The sequence below is a fragment of the Sus scrofa genome, chromosome 8 (assembly GCF_000003025.6).
Source record: "Sus scrofa isolate TJ Tabasco breed Duroc chromosome 8, Sscrofa11.1, whole genome shotgun sequence".
NCBI classification, from domain to species: domain Eukaryota; kingdom Metazoa; phylum Chordata; class Mammalia; order Artiodactyla; family Suidae; genus Sus; species Sus scrofa.
This window is the reverse complement of record NC_010450.4, coordinates 130,948,943-130,961,859: the sequence shown is the minus strand read 5'-3', so window position 1 is coordinate 130,961,859 and position 12,917 is coordinate 130,948,943. Positions and strand designations below refer to the sequence as shown.

Here is a 12,917-nt window from a genome sequence, read left to right as displayed (position 1 = left end):
CCTCAGTGGGTCTTAGAGATGCTAATAAAAACATTAGATCAGGAGTTCCCTTGCGGTGCAGTGGGTTAAGGATCCTGCACTGTCGCTCTGCAGCTCAGGTCACTGCTGTGGTGTGGGTTTGATTCCTACCCTGGAAGCTTCCCATGCCGCAGCTGAGGCCAAAAAAAACGAACACCCCCCCCGCCCCCCCCCCCCCCCGCCAGTTGGGTCAGCTGCTAACGAGATTGATTAATAGGGGAACAACAACAACAACAAAAAAAACTGAGGGGAAAGGCTAGAGACTTCTTCCCAAAAGACGGAATTTTTTTTTCTTTTCTTTTTAGGGCCTCACCAAGGCATGTGGCAAGGCCTAGGGGTCGAATCAGATCTATAGCTGCCGGCCACAGCCACGAAGTCCACTCTATTTACCCCAGTTTAAAGCACAGACATATTTAAAGGCTGCTAGAAAATTACACTGAGCTACCTGAGCAGTGATTGCCTGGGGCACCAACTGATCAAATTAAAAAATTGACAAAAGGGCCTGAGTTCCTTGGCTCAACCTCTCCTTGGGGACCCCAAAACCATTTATACAAAGATATATTAAGTGGATTTCCCCTTGTGGTTGCAGCTCCGACTCAACCCCTAGCCTGCAAGCTAGGGGTGCAGCCCTGAAAAGACCAAAACGTCACCTAGCATGGGACTTCCCACTGTGGTGTAATGGGATTTGAAGTGTCTCTGCAGCACAAAGACGTGGGTTCAATACCTGGCTCCGCATAGTAGGTTAAGGGTCTGCTGTAACCTAAGAGCTGTGGTGTAGGTCTCAGATGTGGCTCAGATCTGGTGTTGCTGTAGCTGCAGCTCCAATTAGACCCTAGCCTAGGGACCTCCAGATTCCTTGGATGTGGCCCTAAAAAGAAAAAAGACCAAAAAAAAAAAATTGTTTTTCCAGATGTTTGGTGACTTAAGACTGTAGAGTTTTGCTAAGTTAAATTAAATAATGGAAATTTATTAAGTGTCTAGATCATTCCCAAATAAAATAACACTGAAACATTAAGTATTCATCGTAGGAATGTGCCCTGAGGGACTCCCGGGCACACAAGCCTTTCTGGGCCCCCCATTGCTTGTTTTTAGGGGCTAAGCTTCAGCCTCCACAACCTTCCCTGGGTTCCAAAGGGCAGGTTCAAACAGCTGCTAATCGGGGAAGGGAGGGGATGCAGACAGAAAGGAGGAGCAGTCTGGAAACAATGGGGCAGCCTTGGGGCAGGGTCCTGGTTCCCCCTCAAGGGATACACATAATGATGGAGGCATCAGGAACAGACGGAAATGAATACTTGCCAGCCCTTGCTTGTGATTCTCCCCTGCTTGATCGCACCCTGCACACCACTGCTGACAATTAAAGATCAGGCACCCTGAACACAATTGCCTGTGGGTTCAAGACGGCTAAGCACCTGATGTTGTTCAGCAACTCTCCTAGTTTGTCCTAATCTCTGATCTACATGCCTTTCCTTTGTGTCATTATTCTAGGAAAGGTCAAGACTGAATCACCCAGAAGACCACCAGCAGGATCACAGGGAGATCTCTCCATGCCAGCTTCCATGACCAAGATTCCCCCGAAAGACAGGGGAGTGCATGTTTGACCAACCTTGATTCTTATCTGATACCCTGATTATCTCCTCTTAGACTATAAAACGCCCCCAGTTTTTCCCCAAGCCCAAAAGGGCAAGGTTTTAGGGCATCAGCACTGGTGGACAGAGGCTGAGTTTCTGCAACAATGACACACGGAAAATTTTTCTAGAAAAAAAAGCACACGATTTGAGTTCCCTGGTGGCCTAGTGGTTAAGGATCCAGCATTGTCACTGCTGTGGCGGTGGTTCAACCCCTGGCCTAGGAACTTCCACATCCCTCAGGTACAGTGGGAAAAAAAAAGCACATGTTTTCTAGAAATCATCAACAGTATTTGTGATTTTGCCAATCTACAGAATAATAAGAAGAAAGACAATTTATAATTGCTTACTTCTTAGTTTTTACTAAAATTAAGGTTTTAAGAAGATAGGAATTCTTGGAGTTCCCATCATGGTGCAGCAGAAACAAATCTGACTAGGATCCATGAGGTTGTAGGTTGGATCCCTGGCCTCCCTCAGTGAGTTAAGGATCTGGCTTTGCCGTGAGCTGTGCTGTAGGTCACAGACGCAGCTTAGATCTAGCATTGCTGTGGCTGTGGTGTAGGTTGGCAGCTGCAGCTCCGATTAGACCCCTAGCCAGGGAACCTCCATATGCCAAGAGTGGGACCCTAAAAAGACAAAAGATAAAAAAAAAAAAAGAGGACAGGAATTGTAGTTAATACATTAATTCTAGTTAATGCAATTGACACAACAACAGCTTGTAAGGCAAACATCTTTTATCAAAGGAAAAAGGAGAGAAAAAAAAAGGAATAGGATAAAATAGAAAGTTACGAAAGCTTGGTTTGTGAAAACAGAACCTTGTAAAGAGTTCTGTACAGATTCAGGACTGGCTAAGATTAAATAAAGTTAAATTGAGTAAATGAATTTCACTATTAAAAAAGTAAACTAGGAATTCCCACTGTGACTCAGCAGTAATGAACCTGACTAGAATCCATGAGGACACAGGTTCAATCCCTGGCCTTGATCAGTTCGTTAAGGATCGGTGTTGCTGTCAGCTATGGTGTAGGTCCCCGACGAGGCTCTGATCTGGTGTGGCTGTGGCGTAGGCCAGAAGCTGCAACTCCAATTTGACCCCTACCCTGGGAACTTTCATGTGCCTCAGGTATGGCCCTAAAAAGACAAAAAAAAAAAAAGAAAGAAAAAAAGAAAAGTAAGCTAGCATGGGAGTTCCCACTGTGGTGTGATGGGATCCAAAGTGTCTCAGAAGCACCAAGACCTGGGTTCAATCCATGGTACCGCTTAGTGGGTTAAGGATCTTGCGTTGCCTGTGAGTTGTGGTGTAGGTCTCAGATGTGGCTGTGATCTGGCGTTCCTGTGACTGCAGCTCCAATTCGACCCCTAGGCTGGGAACTTCCACATGCCAAGGGAAAGGCCCTAAGAAAAAAAAAAATCCTACTTTCTTATTAGAGCCTGAATAAATAAAAATTAATGTGATCATTCTGTTTGTTTCGCAAGCACTTAGGGTCATCATTTGAGAAAAACTGGGATCTTTTCAAATTCTAAGCCCATGGAGTTCCCATCTTAGCTCAGTGGTTAACGAATCTGACCAGGAACATGAGGTTTCAGGTTTGATCCCTGGCTCCCTCAGTGGGTTAAGGATCTGGCTTTGCCGTGAGCTGTGGTGTAGGTCGCTGACAGGACTCGGATCTCACTTTGCTGTGGCTGTGGTGTAGGCTGGCTGGCGGCAACAGCTCAGGTTCGACCCCCAGCCTGGGAACCTCCATATGCCATGGAGCGGCCCTAGAAAGACAAAAAGACAGAAACAAACAAATCAATACATAGTTAAATTCTAAGCCCTGCCAATTGAATTCCTTTCTGATGAGAGACTGAACCCAAACTGACACTCTAATCTGGGCCTCTAGAGTGTTTGAAATTTAAGGTGTTGCTCACCTTTGTACAGAAGCATTTGCTAGGTCACAGGTCTATTAAACCTAAGAAGCTCCAGGGAACGCCTGCAACATACCCCGTACCCAGATCTGGACTTCTTCTAACAGCCTCTCAAAAAGGGAACCGACGGTCTTGGAGAAATGGCTGGTTCCAGAGCTGGGGCATGGAAGACACAAAAACGAACCTGGAGCATTTTGTAATACCAGGAAGTAAGGAAATGCCTTTTGGGGGTGGGGTGTCACTTTCTGGGTTTTTGTTTTTTTTTAGGGCCGCACCCTCGGGGCATCGAAGTTCCCAGCCTAGGGGCTGAGTTGGAGCTGCAGCTGCCAGGCTATACCTCAGCCACAGCAGCACGGGATCCGAGCCATGTCTGTGGCCTATACCACAGCTCAGGGCAATGCTGGATCCTTAACCCACTGAGTGGGGCTAGGGATCGAACCCACAACCTCACGGATACTGGCTGGGTTCGTCATCGCTGAGCCACAACACGAACTCCCAGCAATTTTATTCTTGTTGAAAAATTCAAGCCCCTTGCATTTACCTCTGGGTTGGGGTGGCATTTTAGGAGCCAAGATAGAACACATCTTGCTGGGGGAGAGAAGAGACAGATCTAAGTAGGAAACGAGAACACAATGAGTAGTTTGTAGCTTCAGGAAACAGCCAAGCCGCAAGGATGGATCTCTACTGCAGCAACCAGGTGAGTCGGTGGGCCCTGGGGTGCTGCCTCTGTATCTGGGCGGGCCCTGGGATGCTGCCTCTGTATCTGGGGGGCCCTGGGGTGCTGGCTCTGTATCTGGGCGTGTGTAAACACTGCTCGGGTCTGCTCGCAGCTTCCATTCTCCACGGCAGCGGTGAACAGGCTGGCATGGCAGTAACAGAACTATTCGATTTAGGTACGACGGAAATGCTACCAATGGATTTTTAACTACACTTAGCCTCCTGCTTTCCAGTGTCGGAAGCGCACGTTTCGTTGGAGGTAACTATGGCCTGAGGTCTTCTGGAAGGACATACAACAGTACCTCCACGCTATGAAACAGGACAAATGGATCAGAAAGGCTATAAATCAAAGTGGATGACAGTTTGCTGAACGCTTCACTTCTGAGTCACATAAGAAACCCAAGTATTTTCAGCACGCACTTAACACTCTGTGCTCTTACCCTGGCACTTTCGACTCCATGAATCAAACCAGATCCTTCCCATCCAAACTCCTATCGTCTCCAGTCCCTGGAAGAAACTGTCATCCAGAGGGATGAAGGGACTTCAGCAAAACAGAAAATGAGGAGTTCCCATCGTGGCACAGCGGAAACAAAGCCGACTAGAAACCATGAGGTCGCAGGTTCGGTCCCTGGCCTTGCTCAGCGGGTTAAGGATCCAGTGTTGCTGTGAGCTGTGGTGTAGGCCGGCGGCTGTATGTGCGATCTGACCCCTAGCCTGGGAACCCCCATATGCCTCGAGTGTGGCCCTAAAAAGCAAAAAAAAAAAAAAGGTAGAAAATGAAGAAACGGCAGCATTTATTAAAACCAAGTTAAGCCCAGACTCCCCTACTCCCTATCAACACACACTCTCTTCACGTCTCTGCCTTTACAGTGAGCTGCTCTGTGAACAGGGAGGGAAAATGTGAGACAAGTGGGATGGAGGGGCGAGGGAGAAGGAAAAAAAAATTAAACTTCAATAAAGTTCAATGTGGTCTTTTTGCCCCAGCTATTTTTAATTTATTTTGTGAATTCTCAGCCTCTTCCTCTACAAATACGAAACCCAGGTACAACCACGAAGCAAAACAGGATGGAGAGTCCTAGAGAACTAAATACAGAACTACCTTATAAGCCAGCAATCCCACTCCTGGCCTATGTTCAGAAAAAAAACTTTAAGTCCAAAAGATACATGCACCCCGACGTTCTCAGCACTACTGTTCACAATAACCAAGACACAGAAACAACCCAAGGGTCCCTCAGCAGATGAACGGATTAAAAAGACGTGGCACATTTGTAAAGGGGAATACTATCCACCATAAAGAGAAGAAGAATGGCACTTGCAGCCGCGTGGATGGACCCAGAGACTCTCTACTAAGTGAAGTAAGTCAGAAAGAGAAAGGCAAATACCACGTGATCTCACTTACATGTGGAATCTAAAATACGGCACAAATGAACCTGTCTACAGAACAGAGACAGACTCACAGACCTAGAGGACGAGGGCGGAGGGGGCGGGACTGGGACAGACGAGCGTTTGGGGTCAGAAGACGCAAACCATCGTTCTCAGCACGATAAACAACAAGGTCCGCCTGTCCGCCCAGGGAACCCCGGCCCGTCTCCTGGGATAGACCATGACGGAAAGGACAGAAAAGAAGAATGTGTGTGTACACCTGACTGAGCCCCTTTACTGCACAGCAGAGCCTGGAACGATAAAACTGTAAGTCAACTATAATTAAAAACAGAGGCAACTCCAGTCTCCCAGCCCCAGCCCCACCCACAAGGTTCAGGGTGAGCATCAAATGAGACTGCAGGTAAAAGCAAGCCCCTTGCACACAGCAAGCACTTACCACGGTTAATGGCCATGTCCCTTTATTACGCTGCGGACCTGAACACCTTGTCTTAAGGCATTCCAAACGAATACGGCATGGTGGCGGGAAAAGGGTAAATGAGACACTTTCTGCTCCCTTTCTAAGGATTCTACGGCCCGGTAACTTCTCTCTCCCCTCTTCCCCACTAGGGTCAGGTCCGGGTGGGGCCAGGGCCAGGCTGTGCAGGACAGGGAGACAGGGGACCTACCTCCCTCGAAAAGGTGTCCCACGTGGGGTACCTCTCAGGCAGTCTTTCCTCTCTCCTTGTAAGACCCTCAGCTCAAGCGTCCTCCGAGGGAGATCACAGGGCTTGCTGCTCTCTAGAGACTCCCAATCTTATCCTCCCACTTATGAACTCAGCGCCCCTGTAATCACAGAACTACCTAAAGCTACCTGCCCCAAACACTACCTTCCAGCCAATCACTGCTCTGAAGAGTAACCAGTCTTTTCAGCTGCAAGCCCAAGGGACTGAGATAGGGATCAGCATTGTCCACGGGGCTTCTGATCTCGCCAAGACTTCACCCCAGGCTGCTTGCCGAAAACAAAACTTCTTCACTGAAATCAGGGCCAGGGCAGGCCTCTGCTTTGCCCGCACCCACCCCCCAGTCTACACCCAGAACACCCCAACTTTCAATGCTGCGGTTCTCTGTATGTTTCCTTTCTTCCTACAAACAACCTAACTATGTGGCTCGAGACACGGTCTCCCAGTGAAGCAGAATACCTGCTTCCAAAACACTGCAGGGGGCGAGGGGACTATCATGAGAAGGGGGAGTGAGAGGGAATGGGTTTTTAGGGGAGAGGATCATGCACATGTGACGGCCGAACAAACTGACCACTCTGAATAGGTGTGAACTGTACAATGCGTGAATTCTAAGTCATGAAGCTGCTGTTGGGGAAAAACATGAGGCCCAGATCATCCAGACACTCTGTCAATATTGGTGAACTGGGAACTGATTTTTTACGGGATAGACTTCAGCTTCCTACAGGTCTAGATATCCTATCACCTCCAGAGAAGATGGCCATTCAGGTCCTTTAATTTGCACCAAAAGATCTCAACCCTCACCTCTCGCCCCAGTAGGCAACACAGAATAAAGCGTCCCGCTTGACAGAACCTTCACCTGCTGCCAAACTTCTGTCAAACACACCTGAGAGAAATACCGGGTGTCTGTCCAAAGAGCCCGAGGTCCACCCACTCCGCTACACAAATCTCGATTTCGTCCCCAGCAAGCCCCAAACCATCCAACGGCAGCCTCAGCAGCCAACAAGGGCCTCTCATAGGACACAGCGAGGAAAGCGACCACCACAGCAAGCTGTCCTAGAACACGTGCCACTGCGTGGTCTATGGGGCAGGCACCCAGGAGGCGCTCCCACCGCCATCCTTCAGTCTCCTCTGCATCCTGCTGTGACGCCAGACTTGCTGGGAGAAGCTTCTCCAAGGACATGGTATATTTCCTGCCTGAATTCTCCTCTTCCCTTTTTATTTTAGCCTCCAGGATGTAATTTGACCTGCTCCCCACATCCGTTCCAATGTGCTCCCCCACAGTGACTCTAGAGGTATTTATTTTCCATTTCTTGAGACTTATGCTCGCCTCTAAGCTTCATGAATACTTAATAAAAATAAATGCCGAGGAGTTTCTATTGAGGCTTAGAGGTAACAAACCTGACTAGTATCCATGAAGACGAAGGTTCAATATCCGGCCCTGCTCAGTGGGTTAAGCATCAGGCATGGCCATGAGCTTCAGTGTAGGTCAAAGATGCGGCTGGGATCCAGTGTTGCTATGGCTGTGATGTGGGCTGGCAGCTGTAGCTCCAATTTTACCCCTAGCCTGGGAACTTTCATATGCCACAGATGTGGCCCTAAAAGAAAAAATAAATAAATGCATGAATCCATTTTGGATGTAAGTGTATTTTAATACCGTTTGGATGCAAAAAAAAAAAAAAATGTGTTTCTCAAGGGAACTCTTGCTGAATACCCAGGATCTGGAACAAAGATGACCAATAAATATTTGTTACTGTGAATCTTTTTTTTTTTCTGAAAGTGGCATGAGCTTTTACATTTCTACTTTAAGCAAGAAATATAATGCGCCCTTTATAGGTATTTTTTAACTGTTTGTTAGATTTACAATCTAATTTCTTTTGTTATATATATTCCAGTTAATTTTTATTTGATTTGATTTGATTTGATTTGATTGATTGTCTTTTTATGGCCTTACCTGCGGCACATGGAAGCGATGCCAGAAGGATGTTACTGGAATCCGGGTTCTTGTTCACCCAGCTGAAGAATGAACTCCTGGAACACACAGGCAGCAAGCAAGCAAAGTCTTTATTACAGGAAAGCAAATAGCTCCAGGGCTGCTGGGAGGGGGGAGAAGAGCCCCCCCCACCACCACCATTGTCCAATAGGGGGGTTTATGCCTAGAGGCCTAGGTGCGGTGGCCTGAGCTTGGGGGCATTCCCATTTAAAGTGTCCTCTTTTCCACAGAGGAACAGAGGAAACAGGCTCCTGGCTCAGGTCTCTGCCCTAGTCCTCTGGCCTTGGAAGCTCCCCGCTGACTCCCTGTAGCTGCAAACTGGAGCCTCAGGCTTTTCTCTGTGCCTCCTCTGGTTCTCCTTTCCTTCTTCCTGGTCCCGACTATGATGTAGTTGCTGCTCTAAGGAGGTGCTGCCGGTCCTGATCAGGACCAAGAGCCAATTTTTGGAGCTTTCTCTGTATATCTGGTGCTGACTGAGTGATAAATTTGTCTTTACCATGTGGCATCTGAAAAAAGGACACAAAGAACTTCTTTGCAGAACAGATACTGACTCACAGACTTTGAAAAACTTACGGTTTCCAAAGGAGACGGTTCGGAGAGTGGGGGCATGAGCTGGGGTTGTGGGATGGAAATCCTATAAAATTGGATTGTGATGATCATTGTACAACTATAAAAGTAATAAATTCATTGAGTAATAATAAAAAATGTTTGAAAAACAAAAAATAAATAAATTTGTCTTTAAGAATTATCTGGCCCTCCGCTGATTCTGGGTCCATTGGTGTTATGTTTTCTCAGTGCCTCTGAGCCTAAGAAAGTTCTCTCTTTCCCTTGACAAACCTCCAACAGTTTGGAGCAGTGAACAGGCTTTACCCGTGTAGCTTTTAGCCCCTCAACTATACAAGTAATAAAGTGATTTCTATGCCAATTCTTTATTCCCTCACCGGCAGACCAGTTAGGATCGCTCATAGGAACTGCCTGACACCCTCTGGGGACTCTCCTTCGTTCCTCCTCTGATCTGCCTCTGGCATTTACAGCACACCCGTCATCTCCCCAGCTCTGAGCATCTCCTAAGACTTTTTTTCCACTTATACTCAATGTCTGGTCTAGCAATAACATGACGTCCTTTCAGGCTAACTCAGAGGACTGCGCGAGACCCTGAAAGACCTCAATACGTCTATCTGGGTCATCAGCAAACTTCCCCAAATCTGTTTTTATCTACCTTAAGTCCTGAAGCGAAAAAGGCACATGGACCCGTATTGGTCCCCATTCTCCGTTAGCTACCTCCTGCAAGGGGAGCAAAGAGGGATAGAACTTTGGCACTGGAGCAGGCAGAGGAGGAGCCGTGGGCAGTACTGGAGAAGGCTGATTAACTTCGGGAGGGTCTGACCCAATCGGGCCAGGACATGGTGGGCATCCAGGTCCTGGGGGAGCTGGCATCACGCACTGAGGAAATCCACAAGCCCTCCTCAGTTCGGCGTCTTCCCTTGTTGCAAAGAAGATCTGAACATAAGGCACCTCTGAGCATTTCCCTTCTCGTCTACAAAGCAGGTCTAATTGGAGAGCAGCATTATAACCTAGAGAGCCCTGAGACGGCCCTTGCTCCCCGTCCAACAGGTTATACAGGGGCCAGGCTTTCAGGCAAAAGAAAACAAGACATTTCTGTCCCAGAGTTCGAGAGTCAAAACTTTTCCGTCTCTCAAGGCACATGTCAGAAGAGTTGCTACTGAGCCATGCACCAGGCCCCCAGGATGTGGCTCCCACCGGAAAAACAGACAAGACCGGCGTCCAGCACCTACTGTCCTTTCTCGGTTATGTGAGGGGTCCCCTCTCTTGTACGGAGCAGCTAGGCATTAGTGGGGAAACGTCCCATCCAACCTCAGTTAATCCGACTGGGATTAACCACTCTCTACCAGTGGAGCTCGTCTCCCGCTGTCCCTGCCCATTGCCTGTCTCTGGACAGAGGTGAAGAAAACCCAGGCATACAGGCCCTGTCCTGAGTTTCCGAATCCTAAGATGCTCGTGCTGACATGCCCTCTGTTAATATTAGGGAAGCGCCTACGCCACAGTTAACGGGTAAATTGGATGAACCAGCTGTCGGTTTCTTCAGCCACGGAGAAAGTAACGAGCAAAATGCAAAGCTGACCATGCCCGGGCTCTGAGACGAAACCCTCGGCCTACGTTGGATGTATATTAGTTATCAACTCCTTCTCCCCACAGGCATGGTCTCAACTTCTAGAGGTCTGTTTCCTCTGCCCCTACAGCTCCATTCGAGGTAATAGCAAAGGAAAAAGGATTAGACAAGTCGAGCCCTTACAGGACTCCTAAGGAGATCGGGCATCCCTTGGGAAGAAGGCAACAGTGACCAGGCCAGCAGAGGACAAGGCCGAAGTCTATGAGCGGTGGCATCAACTGGCCTAAAGCCCAAGGGGTGTGAACTGGCTAAAAACAGCGAGGGGTGGAAGACTGGAAGGAGAAGGTAAAGAATGGATTTCTACTTCCAGGGAGCTCCCTAAACTTACAGAACTGGAAGAGGACTTTTGTCTATGGAGCCCTTAATGGTTTTTTGTCTTTTGTTTTGCTTTTTTTTTGTCCACAGGCCAGGTGGTCTCCTTGCGTCTTGTCCTCTCAGGGACGCCACTAAAAGATTTCCATCAAAATGTGGACCCCGGGAGATCCCGTCGTGGCGCAGTGGTTAACGAATCCGACTAGGAACCATGAGGTTGAGGGTTCGGTCCCTGCCCTTGCTCAGTGGGTTAATGATCCGGCGTTGCTGTGAGCTGTGGTGTAGGTTGCAGATGCGGCTTGGATCCTGCGTTGCTGTGGCTCTGGCGTAGGCCGGTGGCTACAGCTCCGATTCAACCCCTAGCCTGGGAACCTCCATATGCCGCGGGAGCGGCCCAAAGAAAGAGCAAAAAGACAAAAAAAAAAAAAATGAGGACCCTGGCTACTCTACTAACATCATTTACTGTAAAACGCTGGCTCCTAACACACTGGGGGAGGCAGGAAGGTGGAGTGAGAGGCTCTGGGAGGTCAGGGACGGCTACTTTAAATCCTTCATCTCCCTTTGAGAATTCACAAAACTACGTTTTTGCTTCTCATGTGGTCTTTCAACAATCACGAAGCTGCAGCAATACCGTACCCTGTGATTCCGCAAATGCTTTCCCAACAGTACTGCACAGAGAGGAGACGGCGGGGTGGGGGGAACGGGAAGGAACGTTTGCCTCGGGACCTGCTCCGGCCGTCTCTGGCCGTCTCCCTCTCGGGACACCCATTTGGTGCCTCTTGGCGTGTGGCCAGACGGTATCAACCCCTGACTGGACTCCTGGCCTGACTGGACTCCGGAGGGCTGCCTTTAAGCCATATGAGGTCGCCCAGGAGCTTAAACAGAACTGCGGGTCAGGACTCGGCCCTCGCTTCGCGCCCAGGACACGTCTCAGGTTCGCACGCCCATGCACACATTCCCTCCTTTCAGAGGCAAACGAAACCGAATAAAGTAGAAAGGGCAGGCTTGCTGCTACTTACCTGGTGAGTGCTGGTGTATTGGCTTGGATCCCAGACGAGCCCCAAAAGATGATGCCAGAAAGATGTTACCAGAATCCAGGTTCCTGTTCACGCAGCCAAAGAATGAACTTTGCGAACACACAGGCAGAAAGCAAGCAACGTCTTTATTAAAGGAAAGCAAACAGCTCCCAGGGCTGCCGGGAGGGGGAGAAGAGCCCCCACTCTCTATTGTCCTATGGGGGTTTTTATCTTTTAAAGATGGGAGGGAACCAACGTGGGGTCCATAAATATGGTTTTCTCCCATTGGCTTTGTCCTAGACCACATTTATGGTCTGTGTTGGTCCTTGGCCAATAGGGATCTTAGGGGTGGAAATGCCCCGTAAGTCTCATGGCTTCTTTGCCCTTTTCTTGCTGTAAACTGAATCACGGGGGGTTAGGGATTAACGTCCACCTGGGCCCCGAAGATACACTCCCTATAGTCAACAAGGCCTGTGGGGGTGTTACTCTCTGGACACTTAAGCCACAAATAGTAATCAATGGCCATATCAAAGAATGAACCGGAGCCCATGCTCCTACACTGGCTATCTGAGTTACGCATCTGTCTCAGAAGAATGTTTCCAGAATACTGAAAACAAGAGAGAAAAAAAAAAAAAGATTGCGCCAAAAATATTGTGCCCAGCCATTTGTTTGATGTTTATGGCAAAAGAGAGGCATTCTCAATTTTGTACAGATTCTAGGAACAATGAGGCATTTAGTGAGTCCTTCTTAAAAAACAAAAACAAAAACTACTTGACAAAAGAACATCTATCCCAAAGCATTAAATCAAGAGAGAGAACTCGGGAAAGGGGAGTTCATATCTTAAAAGTACTGGCAAGGAGTACTGAAAACATTTAAATATACAAAATAAATACATTTATTATTTTAGGAAAAATGAAAGTTTATAGACTGGCTACATAAATTTATCATTAATTTTTAAAAGTGTTTGTTAGTGGAGAGTATACATTGGCTAATATCCTTAGCCTTCAGAAGAAGAGTCAAAGGCTACAGAAGAAAAACTGA

The 12,917-nt window shown here is 48.0% G+C and overlaps 1 protein-coding gene across 1 annotated transcript in view; it reads right to left on the bottom strand.

Annotated features, from left to right (window-relative positions):
* Positions 1-11,094, bottom strand: part of LOC110255210 (ATP-binding cassette sub-family G member 2-like) — a 47,897-nt gene extending 36,803 nt beyond the window's left edge. Inside the window, 1 exon segment of the mRNA XM_021101770.1 lies at positions 8,319-11,094. Within this exon segment, the coding sequence (XP_020957429.1) occupies positions 8,319-8,329 (11 nt within the window). The 5' untranslated portion in view covers positions 8,330-11,094.